At 39.6% G+C, this 21,696-nt stretch overlaps 1 protein-coding gene across 2 annotated transcripts in view; it reads left to right on the top strand.

Annotated features, from left to right (window-relative positions):
• BMP5 (bone morphogenetic protein 5) overlaps positions 1 to 21,696 on the top strand; it is a 149,998-nt gene that overhangs the window by 108,238 nt on the left and 20,064 nt on the right. For both annotated transcript variants that reach the window (XM_066603949.1, XM_066603958.1), the window contains exon 3: positions 5,672 to 5,820. In XM_066603949.1, coding sequence (XP_066460046.1) covers positions 5,672 to 5,820 — 149 coding nt within the window. The remainder of the gene's footprint in view (positions 1 to 5,671; positions 5,821 to 21,696) is intronic.

Raw genomic sequence — 21,696 nt, 5'->3', positions numbered from 1 at the left:
ATGTGAGGACTTGTTTTTTGTAAGAAGAGTTGTAGATTTTATTGGTATTAGTTTGAAGTACATGTAACTTTTGGGTTGCTTTTTTGGGGCAAAGACAAAAGGAGCCCCCTCTCTCTGTCATCTGCTTACATGCTGCAGTTAAATGTAAGCAGTTAAATGCCGGAATTAGAGATTTTTTCCCCCTGTTCTGGCAGTCAGAGCAGGAGCTTGGCTGTCAGTAGTCAGCCAAGCCACTGCCTTAAAAAGATGTATATGCAGATTTAAAGCCCATTAGTGACCGCACTAAAAAGGCCATTGGCGGTCACTGAAGAGTTAAAAAGAATGGATAAGTAAACTGATACTGACATGTGAAATCTTCATTTAAATGGTTGAAGAATAACATAATTATGTTCTAGTTAAAAGTTTTGGATTGTCTCCACTCAAAGCCCTGACTTAATAAAGATATTGTGGCAGAAAATGTAATAAGCAGTTCAAGCATAAAACCTGCAAGTTCTGCCAAAATGAAAGGGTTAGAATCCCTCAACAGATGTGAAAGATTGATATCAAATTATAGTCCCGCTTGCTTGCAGTTAAGTCTTTTAAAGGTGGCGCAGTCACTTTTTAAGTTAAGAGGGCTGCTTATTCACATAACTAATTTGGGTGTTAAATAGATTAGGGCCTCATTCAGACAGACATATTATGGTTGCATTTCAACATCCATATTGCATGTATGATACCCCAAACCTTTCCATAGTTCAAGAAACTAAAACTTAGATCATAATAGAATGCTATAATATGTGGTCTTACGGTCATCCCAATGAGGCTTAAATGGACAACCTGAGCTTATATGATAGCTAGTGTGATAACTAGTAAAACTGCTATTTACTTAGATGTGATAGAGGAGATCAGTTATTGTGCTCACTGAACTGTATAGAGAACAGAGAGAAGGGAAAGAAGGGGAAGGGGACACACATCTTCTGCAGGAGAAAATGATTCACATGATGATTTTATGTATCCATCCTTATGTTACGGGCAGTTAGAGAACAGGGCTAAACTTCTCTGTGCACAGTATAGAGAACATATTACAGCAGCATGCTCCCCCAATCGATTATGAGAAAATTGAGAATCACAGATACAACCTGCAGAGGAGGAAAACTGATGACAAATGCAGTGTCATATCATGGCTAGAAGTGGAATTATTGCTCATTTATACACACACAAGCTTATTGTGAAAAGTTAAGCCCAGTTTAAATGAAGGCAGTAATAATTGAACAACTGTTATTCATTTATTTGAGTTCCCATTTCAATTAAGGAACAGAAACCATATACTATAACAATTATGCAGTGATAGATGTTATCTAGAAGGAAGCAAATATTTTTCTACTGCAAATTGTTATCATTGAGAATCCCTCTAATCTAAGCATGCCCTGTACCTCCTACTACTCGCCCCGGCCAAGTTTTAAGCATATAAAGTTTTATGAGTTAGAAATTCAAACTGCCTGTAAATTAGATTTGCATGTAAACCTATGTAGGCACATATGTTTGAAAAGTATCAATGTGTTGTTCCTAGGCAATGGGTTGTGGTGGCCTAGTATTGGGGATCAGTGCGGGAAGTAAAATGTTCTTGCCATATTGACTCGTAACTAGAGATGAGCGAGCGTACTCGTCCGAGCTTGATACTCGTTCGAGTATTAGGGTGTTCGAGATGCTCGTTACTCGTAACGAGTACCACGTGATGTTCGAGTTACTTTCACTTTCTTCCCTGAGAAATTTGTGCGCTTTTCTGGCCAATAGAAAGACAGGGAAGGCATTACAACTTCCCCCTGCAACGTTCAAGCCCTATACCACCCCCCTGCAGTGAGTGGCTGGCGAGATTAGGTGTCACCCGAGTATTGAAATCTGCCCCTCCCGCGGCTCGCCACAGATGCATTCTGACATTAGTTCAGGGAAAGTGCTATCGTGTTGGAGCTGCTATAGGGAGAGTGTTAGGAGTATTTTAGGTTTCAAGAACCCCAACGGTCCTTCTTAAGGCCATAAATCTTCTCTATATGCGCTCAATGGGGCCGGCGGCAGCAGCGCCGACCCCATTGAGAACATATAGAAGACAAATCCTTCTTCTCTGCCACAGCTGTAACAGCTGTGGCAGAGAAGAACGATGTTTGCCCATACGCCTTATACGCGGGTATATATTTTTATTGTAACACATTTCTGGATGAATTGCAGGGAAGGGTTTATATATTTAAGCCCTTCCCGACCATTCATCCTGCGATCGCCGGCAGCCCATTGCATTCTGTGGAACCTGCTGTATTGCTGGTTCCATTGAATTCAATGGGCTAACATCATTCTTCTCTGCCACAGCTGTTACAGCTATGGCAGAGGAGAACGATCTTTACGCTGACAGTGCGGGGGGGGCACTCTTGCCGCTATTGTGGCTTAATAGTGGGACCTGTGAACTTGAGATGCAGCCCAACATGTAGCCCCTCGCCTGCCCTATCCGTTGCTGTGTCGTTCCCATCACTTTCTTGAATTGCCCCGATTTTCACAAATGAAAACCTTAGCGAGCATCGACGATATACAAAAATGCTCGGGTCGCCCATTGACTTCAATGGGGTTCGTTACTCGAAACGAACCCTCGAGCATTGCGAAAATTTCGTCCCGAGTAACGAGCACCCGAGCATTTTGGTGCTCGCTCATCTCTACTCGTGACTCATAATATTTATTTATGTATTTATTATTACTGTTCTTGTATTTACATTTTGTGTTTCAGAGAAGTTGAGAAACGACTTCAGTAGGGCAATACGGTATAATATACCTTACTTTATGACAAATAATGTTATGCTCTAAATGGAGCTGATCTGAGCTATAGTAGATAAAAAATTGCTGGAATTCTACTCTTCTCTCATCTTTTGGATAGCCTAAACTACACTTTTTAAAACTCAAGTGATTAGCAACTTTATAAAGGCACAATAAAGTTTACAAAGAATTTAATACTTCACTAGGTCTGAAAAATAACATCTTTGTTGCCTATTAGCATGAACCTCTTCTGGCAGTCAGGTCGCCCAGAAGAGGTAATAACCGCATTATCTAGACTGCTTGATTCTCCCATAAAGCAAAAAAGAATTATATACGCAGGCTTTGATCTATCTAGCTTACTTCTGGATAGAAATGCTTAAACCTTTTTGCACACCCTGTATTTCCGCCATATGTGCAGAGTTTTTTGTGCAATTTAAAACAACTGCTTAGAGACCTGAATTGATTGAAGAAACTTCTGATGTCTTCTACTCCTTGTGCAAAATCAATATCACACACTTCCTTTTCACTTCTTCAGACATCAAGTTTTAAACCTTACATTGAGGGTATGGTAAAGAATTTTAAACATGTAACATCAATGGCAGACATCAAAGCAATGTTTTTTTTTTATTCACATGGATTCTAAAACTGTGTGAAAATTCAGAAAAGCTCATTTAAAATGCTTACATGTTGGTAAAACAAAACCATATTTTTGAAAAAAGAGTATACTGGAGCAACTCAATAATTCTTTGCTGGAGGTGCCAATCCACACCAGATTTCTTATCTCATGTATGGTTACCTTGTCTGAAGATTATCCCCTTTTGCAAAAATTAAAAATATACTGAAGACATTTCTTTCAGTCCTGAACTTGAAACAATACTGCTCTGAGTTCTATCTCCAAACCTTATATCTGCTAAAAATTGTTCGCTTGACTTACAGAAGTAGTCAAACTACTTATCTAATTAAAATGGAGAGATACCCCCCTTTAAACATTAAAGGGCATGAAAAAGTATGCAAAGTGTACTAATTTGAGAAACCTAATAGGAGACCCCTAGGCATTCGATCTATTGTCTTCTCTCAAATTCCATCAATGATTTTTACTGGCTAAGTCTCTTTGACTTATATTTTGTATCCTCATTTAAACTTCTGCTCATTCTGAGCTGAACTGTTCATTGGGTGTTTTTTAGCAGTGATTTGAGAGCTACCTCTGTATGTACAGTTATACACAGATGTCTGTCAATCACTGACAGGACCACCCAGGGGCATAGCTAAAGGCTCATGGGTTCGGGTGCAAAAGTTTATCTTCGGAGCCCACAACTTCTCTTAACCCCTCTGACCACCCATTGGTCAGTTCAGCTCAGAATGAGCAGACGTTTCAATGAATAAAAAGTTATACTGAATATTTCTGCATTAAACTATATATCAATCTATTCAGCTCCTCCTGCTCTATAACATGATGCCTGTAGTTTGGACAGTATGTTCAAGTTGACAGACTTCCTTTAATTATTGATAGTCTAGGTAGTGCCCACTTGTCCACATAAAAATCTTTCTACTCCCTCATTTTTCCCTTTATTTATCTGCAGCCTTAATGGCTTCTTAGAGCCTGCAGCAGACTTTCATCCACCATTATAGGTTGGAAGCTAAAATTTAGAAAATTTCCTCTGGTGATATTATCTGTGTTTCTCCCTGCAAGAGGACTCCCCTTTATGGGCTTGTAAAATCCCCATAATTAGACTCCAGGATGCATATAAGGCAAATGTTAATTTCTAATGTTGATCTAGTTTCCCTTAGTAGCTTTAAATTCTTCATAATAAAAGTGGGAGGAGGTAGAAGACCTTTAATGGGGTCAATAGGGTCTCTAATTAGCCATTAATTAATTAATTAATTTATCCATGCAGTTCTATGTGTTCTACAAATACATAGAAGCCCGGCATTTCTCATTAATGTATTGCTGATATGACTAAGGAAAAACAGATTAGCATTAGAAATAACTCACACAACTTCAGCCTACACTCTTACATCTCTCACCAAAATATGTTTGAATCCCAATCCACATAAACACAAATGTGTACTCTCATGTATGAGGAATAGAGATGAGCGAGCACCCAAATGCTTGAGTCAGCGTTATTTGAGTCAAGCTTTTCGTAAAATTCGAGAGCTCTACTTGAGTAACAAACCCCATTGACTACAATGGGAGACTTAAGAAGTTTTGTATGTGGGACGCCGGGTGACAAGCTTTTTTTTCTTCCTAGGTTCGTCTCTCTCTCTCTCTCTCTCCCTCTCTCTCTCTCTCTCTCTCTCTCTCTCTGTCTCTTTCTCCCCTGCCTGCCAGACAAAAAATTTGCCAATGACGCGTGCTGTGTCGTGGCGGGGAGGGGCCAAAACATGCACGTCACAACGTCAAAAACTGGGGCAGGCTCGAACACAGCTTGATGCTCGTTCGAGTGACGAGCACCATTGAGTATGCTAATACTCAAACGAGTGTCAAGCTAGGCAGAGTATGTTCGCTCAACTCTAATGAGGAACCCACTTGTATATCTTAACTACTTCTTCAAAATAATACATCACAGTCTTGAAACCCCTCTTGCCCCTCATTTGCCCAAGTTTGCACTTTCTCCTGATTACATTTCTATCTAACATGTTTGTATCACGCAAAATGTCTTATATTAAATATCTAATTATTAAAATGGTTTAAAAAAATTTAGAGAAAAATCTTCCAATGCTTCCATGCAATCCCTTCTCTATCTTGGCATCCTGGGAAGTGTAGTAATTTGAAAAAGCAATAACAGTCACTGGAGTGTTGGATGTAGCTCGGTGCTATTATACAGGCTGAGACAACATTGTTAGCAAAAGGCAAGTAAATCTGATTTATTCTTTTGTATTATTGTTTTCTTTTTCGTAGGGACGCCGATCTGTTTTTACTAGACACTCAAAAAGTTCCCACGTATGAAGTTGGCTGGCTGGTGTTTGATATTACAGTAACCAGTAACCACTGGGTGATTAATCCACAGAACAATCTGGGTTTACAGCTATGTGTTGAAACATCTGATGGTAAGTTGCTGTGTGTAAAACTAGTAAAATGTTTATAAGGATATTAAGTCTTATTATTGTGCTCTTTTTTTCCTCTTTAATTACTGCACAAAGCATTTGACCTTTGTTATTTCCGTCTGCTATGATGGCTGAAAAAGTCAAAGTGTTACATGTATTCTGCCCATTTTTATTTTTAATCTTATTCATTGGATAGATACACATTTTAAACTGCTTAACATTTCTTGAATTTCATGTTTTATCTTTGATTGATTACAAGTAGAGATGAGCGAGCATACTCGCTAAGGACAATTGCTCGATCGAGCATTGTCCTTAGCGAGTATCTCTCCACTTGGAAGAAAAGGTTCTGCTGCCAGCGCGGGTGACAGGTGAGTTGAGGCCATGGGCAGGGGGGGTGCAGGGGGGAGAGAGAGATCTCCCCTCCGTTCCTCCCCGCTCTCCCCCGCCTGTCCCCGCCTGCCGTCGGCAGCCGAATCTTTGCTCCCGAGCGGGCAGGTACTGGCTAAGGGCAATGCTCGATCGAGCAATTGCCCTTAGCGGGTATGCTCGCTCATCTCTAATTACAAGCTTTTACTACTGTTTCAGATAGGGTAACTTCACATGAGCAACCGCTATATCGGGCCGTGATTCACGGCCCAATAACACTTCTGCCAACATGCGATTTTGATGCAGATGCAAGGCGTTTTTGTAACAAGACCACCTTGCATCACTTCAGGGAAGTAGCGATCACTGAGTTTCTCCCATTATTTTCAAAGGGGAAACCTTGTATTGCGCCACGTACACCTAGCACATGGTGCAATGCTACCGCTGGCCCCATTGAAAACAATAGGAGATGTGATACGAGAGCACGCTCCAAGATAGGATGTGCCGCTATTTATTTCCCGCATCACAAGACAGGAAAACCTTGCTCCTGTATATGATCCCATTCAAACACATTGGGTTCATATTAATGCGAGATTTGTGCATTTCACAACACACAAGTCTCATGTGATTTTCTCGCCCGTGTGAAGCCGGCCTAAGACAATGCTTTTTCATGTTACTTGTGTTACCATTATAAGCTGAATCCTAACATACGTTGTGCTATGCTGTATGTAAAGAGTCATTACAAATACCTCCCCCCCATTTGCTGCTGTATGGTGATGCTATACAGTGCCACTATAAAGTGTTGTATTATACCATAACACATCATACAGTGAAACACCTTTTTATTTCTCTGTATAGCCTATAGATTGCTATAGGTGCCATATTATGTTTCTATGCTATATGGTTGTGTCAGCTACAGAGGAAATGTTAAGAAATGTCATTTGAATTGCACTGTATGAGCTAATGCCCACGGACGGATTTATGCCGCGTTCCCCGTGGCGTAAATCCACAGCAGAATAACCCAGCTATTAGATTCTATTGAACCTTATAGCTCAGTCCTCACAAGTGGGATTCTATCGCGGATTTACGCTGCGGGGAAAAAAATTGCGGCATGTTCTATTTTACCACATTTTTCCACAGCGGGATGTCCCCATTAGTATAGCATTAATAGAGACCGCAGAAAAATGCTTGAAAAAGCGTGTTTTTCTGCGATCGTCAGCAGGGACTTTTTGTTTATCCCCGCAGGATTCCAGCGGCGTAAAACTGCGGGCGTATCCCGCTCCATCCGTGGGCATGAGCCCTGAGGGGAAAATTAATGTAGAGACCTTTTAGTTAGTGTTATTTTTGAAAAATGCGCAGTGTTCGTGCAGTTATGAAAAATGATGGAAAGTGAACAGCGGTTTTCATTAATTAAATCTAAAATAAAACTGGCTTGCATACAAGAGTAGATAACAACTGCCACAAATATATCTTAGGAATTCCCGAACTGAGAGTGAAGAGATTGTTGAGGAAGATATTTTCCTACACGCTGCAGACTTCCCATTCTTCTACAGCCAATTCTTCCTTCTGAAACAAGACAGACAAAAACAGTATTGCATCTTCGACTACAATATATCATTTAATATAATGGGTAGCATGTCAAGTATCAATCCTTTCTGTACATTCCTTATTTCTAGTGTTGTATCAGCAGTTTAATGTACTGCAATTTTAATTAAAATTTAAAGGGATTTTTTAGGACTTATACCTTGATAGCCTATTCTTAGACTTGGTCATCAATCTTTGATTGGTGAGGGAGTAAGCCTTAGCATCCTTAATGAGCGACATTACGAAGAATCCTCTGTACAAACTACCAAACTTCATCTTGTCTTGACCATAAACAAGTATATCTCAGTATAAGGCAATTTAAAAAAATGTTGAACTTGATGGACGGATGTCTTTGTTCAATCTATTGAACTATGTAGGTAGGAATGAAATCTTTTCAAACTTCCATGTTTTTTTCTGCTGGGAGATGTTGTAGGAAATTGAGTAGTGGACGTCCGTAGCTGATGGAGGCTTCCATTCCATTGCTCCTTTAGTCGTCCCTCTAATCAACCCTGTTTATTCAGGTTTTCCGTAGTATCTTATGCAATCTGGTCAAATATGTATTAAATTTTATTATACCCATCTAGAATTACATATATATGTATACTTTAGTGTTGAGATATCATAATTTTATTAAAATAGGTGCTTAGGGTGGTATGCTTTGGCAGCCTCTTTTTCTCTTCACTAACTAATGAATGAATATAGACATGTGCACTATTCTGAATCATGTGGATGGACCAGCTTTCAGATCCAAGATGCTTCTAAAGCTTCTTAAAGGGAGTGTGATCACACTGCAAAATGGACAGAAACGGGTCAATAGGGTTAGAGGACTACTGGGATTGATATTTGTAATCCATGTAATATTTGTAATTGCTTTTTAAAATGAGGAGTGGAAGTAATCTGAAGAAAATCAGAAAGTCATACGAAATAAAGTAAGTGAAGGAGGAGGACACAGATATCAGAGGGCCCCTTGGGCCTCATGTCCATGGGCATGTACAGATTCCACATGGGGAATCCCGCACGGAATCCACCCGTGCCCGTGGCCAGTGACCCTGTGTACCTGTCCGTGTCCTAAAGTTCTGTACTGTGGATGTGTGTGGAAGTGCTGACCGGTGCGCATGCGTAACACATATTTTTTTTAAAAACTCCTGCTCTTTCCGCAGAATCTGTGACCCATCTGCAGTGTCAAATGTGGCTGTGCCGCGTATCAGATGGCTTCCATTGACTTCAATGGTAGATGTCCGTGCGGGAACCGCAGTAAAATGGAGCATGCTGCAATTTTTCATCTGCAAGCAGTAACCGCTCTTTTCCACTCGTGTGCATGAAAAATCATTTTACATGGCATGCTACTGAGGGTTATTGCTGCAAAATCCACAGCAAAAATCCTCCGGTGGACATGAGGCCCTAGACAGCTTGTTGGTGAAGAATAGAAACACTTTAGTTCTTTTTGTTTTAGTGATAGATAGCCCCCTTGCCTACAGCGCCCCTGTCTGGCTGCCCAGGCAGTGTATATGTGTCTGTCCTTGCTTCAGAGATCAGTACTCCATATTTTCCACTTATGGTATCTGCTCGTGTTTTTGGTAAGGAAATTAGGGATATAATGTAAATGATGAATGTGATGCCTGGAACATACAGTACATTATGATAGCTTGTAGTTTTGTAGTAAAATGAATTACTGTAGTTATATTTATTAATGACCATATAGAAGCAGGTATATCACATAAAACATGTACATAATACCAGCACATCCTCAATACTTCGCTCCCTAGCATAATATCCTTATTTCAACTCTAGTGACCTAATTCCACTATCATCTTGCTGTATTATGCAGCAATCAATCTATCATTTTAATTAGAAACAGTCTAAGTACAGAGAGAGGTCAGAAGAGAGGGAGTTGAGGCACTTCAATACTCTGTAGTGCAAATACATTTCACAGCCACTCCAACATGGATCCACCATTTCATATGTTCTGTCTGGCTGCCAAGCCTGTTGCGCATTAGACCTTCATTAGCCCTCTGATTCACCTAGATTGATTCACCAGGGTAACGCCAAACAGTAGCCAGACTGTATATTTTGATCGGATGCTCTTCCAGACAGGGAGGTGAGATGACATGCAGACAGGCAGGATTAAAACAAACTGAGATCATAAGAAAGTGTGTTCACAGAAAATGTTCAATTTGTAAATGTAGAAAAGAAATGTAAAAAAACTGGAATAATAAAAAATAAAGTATTGTATCTAAGTTTTGCCATTTTATTGGCTTGCGAAAGGCTTGGCTCTGCCACTCAATGTTGTGATGGTTCATCCTTTGAAGGAAAGGGATATGCATGCTTTTCTCTTAAGATATGATATCATGTTATATGGATAGTAGGTTGCAGAAGATGGGTCATTGACTCACAAGGATTTTGTAATTCCTCCCGGTTAACACTGTCAAATTATAGTTGAATTTAACAGACTTGCAAAATATGCAGCATAATGATGTTACTATTGGCTAGATAGTTAAGTGTCTTATAGTTGTTATGTAATAAAATTATGCCCTAATCAGAATCAGTATCCAGTGGCAACCAAAATGGTTAACCCATTAACACCATGTCCTGTGATAGCAGATATTGTGAACTATGCAGTACTCATGAGCCACTGTACTATTGCGAAGCAGTGATGGCGTGGACTCAGATGCGGTTCCCTTGCTATCACTTGCAGGTTCCAGCAGTATTATATACCTGATGCACTACAGTAATGGCAAGGATTGAAGATAACTCTATTTAACTATAATGCTATTTAACTTTGTAGATGCCACACTCAAAGTTGATTGTGGAATCCAATCTATTAATAAAGGGCACAGGCTCTCTATATCACCACACACCACAATTGCAAATTGCAGAGGGGTTTTTATAGTAGCTAATCAGGGGCCTAAGAGTGGTCTCCAACTCTGTCAAGTACACCTCTACAGGACCTGATAGGGAGCTTGTCAAATGTACAGTAAGTGACATATTGCACTGTTGTCATGTCCGTGCAGCTCGCAAGCACCATGCTTAGCACGGATGTAGGGTGATGTTCACGACTACTATAGTAGATAGACTTATGCACCAAAAAGCAGTGCACACCACGACTGAAATACGTAGCCCAGATAAAAAGCCAGTGTGACACAAAAGTACTACACACTACACGGTAACAGGGAACGTACAAACAGTTGGAAAAAGCCGCACACCACGCTATGCGGGACAGTAGCACCACTCTAGATTGAGGGAAGGAAGCCTGCCCCTAACCTAGCAGGGGGGTTACAGGTCCCTGCCTAAAGCAGAGTCATCGTCTCGATAAAGGAGGCCCCATGGTCTTCTTTCTAGGCCCTGACTATCTCTATAGGAACCTCTGAAGAGATGAACCGACACGCAAAGCAAAAACAGAACTTAAAAGCAACAATACAACTGAAAAAGAACCCGCAGCAACTTATCTGCAAGTAGGAAAAACCACCCAGCACAACAGAGCTCCAAACTCCAACTTCTCCACTATGGAACGGAAAAAGCAGCACTGCTCACCAGGAGGGGTGAGAATATATAGCCACTCTGCACCTGAAACAATGGCAGAGGGAATAGAAAACACACCTCCACCCTACTCTCAGGCATGGCTACTCCAGCAAGCATCCATGCAGCAAAGGCAGACAGCACCAGCAGACTCTGCACATGATGCATTAACCCTTGACCTGCTTAACAAGGCAACAGGTCTTTGCCTGTGTTGAACCCACCATGCCATGATGTTGTCGCAACCGACAAGCCGCGACAACTGTATTATATAAGTGATCAGAGGGCCATATATTGAAGTTTTCTACTGGGACTTGGAAAAAAGTGTTAAACACATCCATAATGACCCATACAAGAAAATTAACACAATATTTATCTCACATAGTGAATGTTGTAAGAAAAAAACATATTGAAAAAACAATCTGTTGTATTTTTACGTATTCTGCTTCCCACAAACGCATTAAAAATTAATCACAAAACCTTATATACCCCAAAATTACACCAATGAAACCAAAAGTAGTACCACAAAAAAGCAAGTAGAACGTTTAAAAAAACAACCCATAATATTGTTGTAATAGTGTTTGCAATCTTAACCACGCACGGAATAAAATTATCATGTCATTTTCACCAATGCTGCAAAAACATAACCCCAAAATATAAGTAGATTTACTATGTTTTTTTCTGCCTGAAATGCAGAGAAGAGAAAAAAAGTAGCGGTGTCACTGAGTACTAAATTATGCCACGTTCTTAGGGCTCAATCACACGGGCGTTTTTACGCTTATATACGTGGGTAAAAACGCCCGTGTGACTGAGCCCTTAAAGGGAAATTACCCAATCCAGTTGGATCGAGGTGCCAGCACCAACTATTTCAGACCCACATCTGACATTGGGTAGCGTTGTGTGGAAACTTCCTCACCCCTCTCATTGTAGGTGACATTATTGCAGGAGGCAATGGCTCATTTCTATAACTAGGCTGGTTTTCTTTTCATTCTCTATATCGGTCAAAACAGAAAAGGTTGCTTGCTTAATTATTGGAATTAGCCAGTCACCAGTCACCTATGATGATGTCACCGGCAACAAGTGTTCAATACTATGACCTGGCATCAGAATCAGGCCCAAAGGTTGAGTTGTCAGCATTGTCAGCACCATTGGTTCCAAACTGGATTGGGTGTGTTTTTACTCTCCACAGATAAACCTGTCAAGGTGTAATATAAAAAGAGGTATCATGTTTGTTTAAAAACGTATTCATATTTCTTACATTCATTTGGTGCAATATGGCTATGTAGAGTAAGTAGTAAATTCTGTGTCATGAAGAGTACATTGTCAGTACCCTATAGGTTTGCGACCTGCTTTGTTTTATTTTTGTAAGACAAGTCCATTAGTAAGAAATCAGCAGCACCATAGATAGGTATATTCCCATTTACAAGGTTATCACGCATGCAGGGGATGGCTCTATTCTAATCGCAGCCCAGCTCAACTCAAAAGACAGATACTAAAGCACTTGTGAAGCGCAAAACATTCTGAAGTTTATTCACTGATACATGAAATATTTTGTCTCTAAGCCTAGGGTCACACGGGGCGGATTGCCGTCGGAAATCTCGCGGTTTGGCCGCAGCAAAAACCGCGAGATCTCCGCCGGCAGAGCCGCCGCGGTTTAAGCCGCGGCGGCTTTGAAGCGGTCCGGCCGCTTGCTCTTCCGTTGCGGCCGGCGCTCCCATAGAGGAGAGCGCGGCCGCAGCGGAATGAAAAAAAGAATGAGCATGCTGCTTCTTTTGAAACCGGTTTCAACCGGATTTACCGCAGCGGATTAGCCGTCCCGTGTGGACGAGATTTCTGAGAAACCTCGTCCACATGGCTGGCTAATCCCGGGCTTAACGGCCGCGGGCGGTTTTGCCGCGGGCGGATCTGCTGCGGCAAAACCGCGGCAAATTCGCCCTGTGTGACCCCAGCCTAAGGGCGGTTCACATGACTGTATGCACAAAAATGTATTTGTGCACGAACGAGGTTGGATGAGGCACATTTGCATGCATGTCTGCACCTATTACTGTACTTTTTGCACATGCGGAGCCAGTTCCCACCCGCATGTGACACAGCCTTTCCGTGGAATAAAAGGCTAATTAGCTTAATGAGGTTCATATGTGTTCTTTTCCCCAAGTTTTGCGCAGTGTTTCATGCTTCCCCATGCGTATTTGTGCACCTCCCATAGATTTCAATGGGGCCTTTGTTGAAAAATAGAGCAGGTCCTACTTTTTCCATGCGCACAAAACGCGCTCGTGAGTATGAACCTATTGAAATCAATTGGTTCTATTTTCTATGCTTTGTACGCAGATGTTGCATGCGCAAATACGCTCACAAACACAATCGTGTCAAGAAGCCCTCAGTGGGACTTTTTCACGCCTGCTTTCTTTCTTTTGCATATAGTGCCACAAGTACTGCAGTTTCTCTCTTTTGTGTAGCACAAGTCAGACATTCACATTTTTTTCTAGTAAAGAGGTTTCTGTCTGCTTGTATATTATTGAATAACTGCAGTTTAATGTTTGGTTTGGAGCAGTTTTATACTGGTGACAAATAAACGGAATCTCTGATGTACTGCTTTCTAGATGATTAGAGTTTTATTTAATTTGTTAGCATTTATTAACTATGCCTGCTACTAGGGTAACTTGATGTTAAAGTTTGGAGACATTGGAGACATTTTACAATATAATTAGACTAGTCTTCTGGAGTCATTTCATTGAAATGAATTGCATTCATGCTGAATGCCACATTTATCAAGTCCGCTGCTGCTTTTCATGCCATTTACAACAATTTCATAATTGTTGGATAAAAGTTAGTGTGAATTTCCGATGACACTTTATAAGACTTATTTAAAAATGTTTTCCACCTACTTCAAACTGTTCCAAAGCCATACTGAATTTCTCAATTCACTGGCACCATCTGTAGGAATATAGTGCAATCTACACTGCAATTACATACTGATGGAACCCTAAATGGAATGCCAGAATTAGCAAATATACACCAATTCCATTTTTTTAAATAAAAGTTGCAATTATTTCGTACACAATAAAATATTTTCTTTTGCTTAATAACCTGTATAAAATAAACATATGTTAAATTCAGTATATATTTACATGCATAAACTATGGTAAAAAATGATGAGATTTTCTACATTGTAAATATTATTTTTAGCACAAGTGTCCACAGGCAAAAATATCAATGTCTGAAAGTATAAATACAATGTATTTTGACATAGCTAAATAATAGCCTCGGCCAATATAATGTATTCCAGATTTTGACCACTTATGAACTGAACTAGCCATTTAATCAATCAGATAATCTACATTAGAACAATAAAATGGACCACAAGAATATGAGAAGTGCTCTATGGTTTGCATTCTTCTACATGACAAAAGTTGAGGGATTTTTTTTATAGACCACAATGAACCTTTTGGAGATATGATCTTTGAATCCATATATTTTTATTAGAAATAAAAGGTACTAGCCAAAAACAATCCGAACATGCTTAAAGAAACAAACCCTAATTTGCTAAATTTGCTAAATTTATCAGGAGACATATATGAAAATATGACCAGTACATCGGAATTTGTAAAAATATATTTAGATATCAGATGTTATCATATTGAGCTAGTTTTGATATGATAATTATTCCTATTTTTAGTCTTTGGAAAATATTCTTAGGAAAATTCTGCTATATTATTAACAAGGGAAAATCGGAACAACACCAGCCCTTATTTTGATAGTTTTGTAGGAGTTGGCTACCCTTAAGTCGTTGCCATATCTAAATATATTTTGTTCCTTTTGAAACTAGAAAAATAAATCCTTTAATTGACCATTTATGCCATGAGGTCTTACATAGAAATAATAAATATAGCAGATCAGCTTATGGGATCTAAATTCCTAATATAGTCTACGGGAAAATGGTCCTTGAGCACTGGTCATTGGCACAGCAGTTGCAGAGGGGAGAGGCCACCCTTTTATTAAATACCTTTATGACTTCTTATTTTCACCAAATTAAGTGTTTTATAACAGAAACCCGAAATCAAAAAGCGTCAACAGCACTCAAAATACATTTACTATCAGAAGTCTACATACCTATTATAAATACTCTAAAAACATTAAATAATGCAAGGTTCTTGGTATATAATTTGATCAAATCATATTTGCCCATCTACCAATGTCCATGTGACCAAGCTTTCAGATAGGTCCTAACGCTCATACTAGGGGGTTTACTCTTAACCTGGGAAAGATGGGTACCTACCTATAACAGAAACCCATTCACTCATAATATACTTATACATTTTTAGGATTGGTAGACTGAATTAGAAATTAGTCATATCATGTTTTTAGCGTTTAGTGCACATGTATATTATGCTATGAGAGAAAACTTTCTATAGTCTAATAGTCGCAAACATTTTTAGGGACAACTGCTTGTCTAAAGGGATCCGAATACAGTTCCTATGGATCGTATGCATCAATTGTTTCATTGCATTTTAACTTATTATATGTATTCCTTTTATCCAGAACAGATGCTACATTTTTTGTCAATTAGTTGCCTTGTGGAGTGAATACGGTAGTCCTAAAATGTCTAGTCCTAGACTGTCATCCTTAAAATGTGCAATATGAGGGCACCAGCTAGAACAGAGCATACATACTATTAGGGCAAATTTTCAATTTTTTTAATCCTTACAATGGAGAAAAACCTTCACACATAAAATATGAAATAGCAATATGATCAGAGCTACTGCTCATATTATTTTAGAACATGTTTAAGATATATAGGTACAGTTACGATCTAGATCAGTGTTTGCCAATTCCAGTCCTCAGGAACCCCCGAGAGGTAATGGTTTCAGGATTTCCTCAGTATTGCACAGGTGATGTCATTATTGTCAGTGCATCAGACATTGCCACAGGTGTTCTTACTATAGGATATCCTGAAAACATGACCTGTTGGAGGTCAATGAGGACTGGAGTTTGGGAAACAGTGATCTAGATGAATGAAATAAATGTCCTATATGTACTATCAATGAAAAATGATTTGTTGCATTGAAAGATTAGTATAACCAACCATTATTAGCAAAGTTCTCATCTAAATAAGTAGCTGCTAAAATATGTTACTTTTTGCCATGTTGATGATATTCTGAAAAAAATACACACAGAGGCCTTTTCCTATTTAGGTATTTTCTTTGAAAATAAACCTTGCATGTTAAAAGTAGTAAAGAGAACTATGGGTGGCAAAATGAGAGACCCAGAAGTATCTACAATGCTTTTGGCATGAGATGTACAGTATGAGTAGAACATGTCAGTGAGAAAGGATAAGCCCAAGCTACAATCTAACTGTAGAGTTCTTGTAGCCTTGTTGTATTTACGGTAAATATGGAGATGATGCTGTACTACCTTCTGTCATTTAAGGCCCTTTTAGACGGGACGAATGTCAGACAAACGATGCCCGACACTCATCCCTGCACATACTAGCTCCCACGCTCCTGCATGGGGGCTAGTATCATTAGCTCTCTGTGGGGAGGCTGGAGGACATTTCTCTCCTCACTCTCCCCCGCCCCTCTCGATTAACATAACATAGCGACATTGTTTGTGCAGCATGAACGATGGACGATGAGCTGATCGCTCATTGTTCAGTGTCAAAAGCGTCCGTTCAGTAGTGAACAGCCGCTATGTTAAGTCAATGGAGAGGGGCGGGGGAACAAGAGGAGAGAAATCACCTGCAGCCGCCCGACCCCTGCTGGCTGCTCTGTGAGTGCGTCAGCGATACTAGCTCCCGTGCTTCTGTGAGGACACACAGGGACGAGTGTCGGGCATCGTTTGCCCGACATTCGTACCGTCTAAATGGACTTTTACTATGTGTTGGCTTTACAAGTGTATGTTTTAGTCAAACGTAACCAGCTATATTACTTATTCTACATGGCTACATGTCTTCATTGTCAGACTAATAGTATTAGAACAAAAACACTCAATATTTTACTCAAATAGCATAAACTCAGTGACAGTAGAGGTCAGGTCAAAGTACAAAAGGACATCATTTCACATACTTTCCTAATGAGATGTTTGTTCTTAGGGAGAAAAATGATGTGGTTAAAAAGGTCATAATGTTTGTGGCCATTTTATTATCCTGGAGCTTGGAAGTCCAGCATGGAAAGTTTATACTTAGAGAAAACAGTTACTGCATGTTTTTACTTAGTTTTTATGAAATGCTGGCAAAGTAGAAGCTATATAATAACTAGACAAACCTTTTATAATTGTTTTACACATGTCATATTACAACATAACAAAATAGGTCCAAAAAGGATCCCATTGTGTCATTTTCTTATTAAAATTGTACCATTTTATGAGCAAGTTAAAATTCTGTTGCCTGGCAGTCAGTCACTTCTAGCACAATATTAGGACTAAATAGGTATAAGTAGCCCTGGCATCTTATTTATTCCATTAGATCATGTAAGCAGCTCAAAACTACTGAGTTCTGGTTGTAGTCATGGCAGAAGATATTGCCATGACTGTCAAGCTATGGTGCCTGTTTTGCCAGTTGCAATATGGGGAAAGCACTTGTCTGAGACTGTTCTGACTCCTGTAACAAGACACAATCTAAGAAAATTGAGCAGATGCAGAAAGCCTTGAGGAAATCCCTCACTAACTACTTACTGCCTGCCCACTATATTTTGAAGCCAGAAGAGGAGCTGTTATTTCTGACCCATACATATTAGTTGCATCATAAATGTGCAATTATATATATACACAATGCAGTATAAATGTGGATAACACAAATATGTAAAAGAAAACACCCAAAAGGGGAAAAAAAATATCGAACCCTAAACCTTCTTATATGAGAAGATCCTACATATAAGTGGGGCAATCACCCTGATAAGGGAAGGTACATATCAGGAACCTGTGGCAACCCTGATTTTCCCTAGATGATGGCAGAGAATAGTGGCAAAAGTAAGATGACATTCAATATATATACAACCACTAGTTCAAGGAAAAAGAAGTACAAACATTTTAGATAAAAAAGTAAAACAAAACCAGACTTAACACAGATCCGACCCAGGAGCCACAGGCAAGACCAGAACCACCCCTAGACAGACAGTATAACCAGCACCTTCCGTTCAGAACAGCTGGTTTAAAAAACCAAATAACACCGACTGACTGGCTCATAAGCCAACTACCTCAGCCAGCCAATTAGCCACTTAATAGCTAGGAGTAATTAATTCCTCGATGAGCAGTGCTGACAGAAAAGGAACACATGCTGACATGGTACATAACGTGGACCAGGGCCAATGCCCCTGCACCACCCCGGTACCATGACCATCTGCCAGCCGCATCATAACAGTAGCAACATAGAAGACCCACCAAGGTTCTCTAATGCTAATGGGAACTCAAAATGACTGTTGATCCAGGGAACTGGACAGTCACATTAACCCTTTGCAATCCAATTTTTGATTCAGGGTTTCCTAGGGGTTTTTCTCTTTCTATCATTATACAATGGCACAGTCTGCTGGCTAGAGCCAGTACTGCGGTATATGACATGCTGAAGAGGGTCCCGACAACAAAGCGGCCAGTAATCTACAGTAAGAATACCCTGCCGGACGTCTTCCGACATCGGAGCTGTACAGCCTTCAATCAGACTGTCTGAAAAAGTCAGACAGTGGATTGGAAAGGGTTAAATAGTAGGTTCAGCTTTTGACAACTGTTTCAATAACATTATTTTCAAAATTATTATATTTAGCATAAACCAACTTTGCAGGAGCACGTTAGCCATGGCTGTGACAATCCATTAGCTGATACATTTGCTTGGCAACAACCTTTTGTCCATTCACAGACTACTGACTTCCATAAACTATACTCACAACTTTGCTAATAGATTATCTAGAAACATTGGAAAATTGGAAACTTCTAGATTCCTTCAGATGTATTACCATCTTTTGAAGCAAGTCCAGTCACAGTAAAATTATATTAGTCAGCTGCTATTCATGCAATTTCCTAATACCAAATGTGAGCTTAATCTTAATGATTTTCTTAATACGTATCAGAAACATAAATTGGCTATCATGACTAAAGTTGAGCAGATGTACTCTGTCGAGCTTGATGCTTGTTCGAGTATTAGCGTACTCGATGGTGCTCATTACTCGAACGAGCATCAAACTGTTTTCGACCCCGCCCCAGTTTTTGGCTCCTTCCCGCTGTGATGTGCCTGTTTTGGCCCCTCCCTGCCGTGACGCAGTGCGCGTTATTGGCACATTTTTTGTGAAAGAGAGAAAGATAGAGAGAGAGAGGAACCAAGAAAAAAAAAAGCTCGGGGCCCGGTGTCCCACATACAAGAATGCTTGAGTCTCCCATTGTAGTCAATGGGGTTTGTTACTCGAGTAGAGCTCTCGAATTTTACGAAAAGCTCGACTCAAATAACGTGGACCCGAACATTTGGGTGCTCGCTCATCTCTAATCATGACGATATCTAGTAGAAACCATTTTCAATATTACCTGCATATTTACCTACACTGCATTAATATTCTTGCCGGATTAGTGCAGCGACCAATTTATTTCTTTGTATGATATAATATGGAACAGCAAACAATGCAAAATAATGAATCAAAATCTGAGAAAACCCCGCAGAGTAGAATTTATAACTTCAGAAGAAGCAGAATAGAACTGATTTATTTTCTACAGTGGGCTGGTTGTTAGTTGAGATTGCAAATTGTATGAACCAATTAGTTTTTACTGCATGAAAGCAGAAAAATGGTGAACTGCTGAGCATTACCAAATATACTAGATTTTTATGTTCATAGCATAAAAATAACTGATTCCTTTTTTATATGGAATACAATATTTTATTTGCTTGAATTGTTTTACATTAGTTCAGTAATGTAACCCACTAATCTTTGTATAAAATGAATAGATTTATTTTTATGTATGCCTACTGTAATTATCTCTGAATGTGTTCAAAGGCCCTGAATGTAGATTGAAACTGTCAGCTCTCACTGAGCTAGACAAGAAAAAGTGCAGTATCTTTTGTATAAAGCAATCATTCAGTTATATACACAGTAATCTTATCAAACAGCATGTAAAACAACTCAGCAATATTGAACTAGAATGTTACAATATGTTTAGAATGTGTGTGAGAAAATTCTTAATACATGCTGTGTGCCATTAAACTTCTGATTGCCAAAAAATGTCTGGCAATATGTTGTCATGTGGACCCTATGGTAATTACAAACATTCTCTTCTGCAGCAGCCAATATTTCATAGTTGTTCCTTAACACAAAAAGAGTTAAAGGTGTTGTTCTTGGGACCTTCCTAAAAAATTGGCTTACGGCCCTTGTGCTCCTCATGGTTTCTATTTAGAAGTTGTCATCACCACCTTTAGTTGTAGAACTTGGCAAACTTTTTCTTTATAAAAGAAAAACATCTGGGTCTTCTGTCTTTAGGCTAATAAAGGGATCTCACATCAAGAATTGCATTTGGATTAATTGTAAGGGCAGATAGCAGCTTTGCTGCTTCTTAGTGAGACCCCACCTCGAAATAAGTCAATTTTATTTAGTCTTTCTCAAGCTTTTCTTCACACATGGACATATATTTTGCTGAACCTAAACTAAGATATTAAACAAATGCATAAACTAATTTTTTGTTTAATTATTGTTGGAAATGGACAGTCTGTAAGAGGATCTATAGAGAATTTACCCCCCCCCCCCCCTTCCCCATTGCTCATTGAATCCTTCAGCAAAATGCAAGCTGCTCTTTGCAGTAGCTTGGATTGTATCTATGTCTGTGATTGCTGAGGGCAAACAAGAAAGCTGCCAATAATATGTACACTTCCAGCTTCACTATTGTATTACCTATAATGTTCCCACTAAAGGAACGACCTTCATCTTTGGAACATCACTCTGTCAAATTTCTGCCAAGCTCTTAGGTGTTCTGTTGTTGTGAAGTGAAAACACCTACGACCAGCAACAGCTCTGCTCCATGGTGGTAGGCCACACAAACATATCACATGGAACTGTCAAGTGTACTGCCTATAAGTCATTTGTACTCACTTGCAACACACATCACCAAGTTCCAAACTGTCTCTGGAAACAATCTCAAAGTACTTTTAATAGGACAACTGCAATGAGGCAGAAGCAGACCGCTAAGGATACATAGCCCTTCACAGAATAGACCAATTAAAAGCTGAATTGATTTAATATACCTACTGTGTTTCCCCCAAAATAAGACACTGTCTTATATTCATTTTCCACCCCAAAAGAGACACAGTGTCTTATTTTTGGGGGGTGTCTTAATACTTACCTAGCAGGTACCATCCTGGTTCCTCTCACTGCTCTCCAGGCACTCCAGCAGTCTTCTGTGTCATCCTCAGTCTTGACAGAGCATTCTCTTCTAGGCAAGAGATTGCTGTGATTGGCT

Source organism: Eleutherodactylus coqui, chromosome 1 (genome assembly GCF_035609145.1).
Source record: "Eleutherodactylus coqui strain aEleCoq1 chromosome 1, aEleCoq1.hap1, whole genome shotgun sequence".
Classification (NCBI taxonomy): Eukaryota; Metazoa; Chordata; class Amphibia; order Anura; family Eleutherodactylidae; genus Eleutherodactylus; species Eleutherodactylus coqui.
Note: the sequence above shows the minus strand (reverse complement) of the source record. Positions and strands in the feature narration are given on the sequence as shown.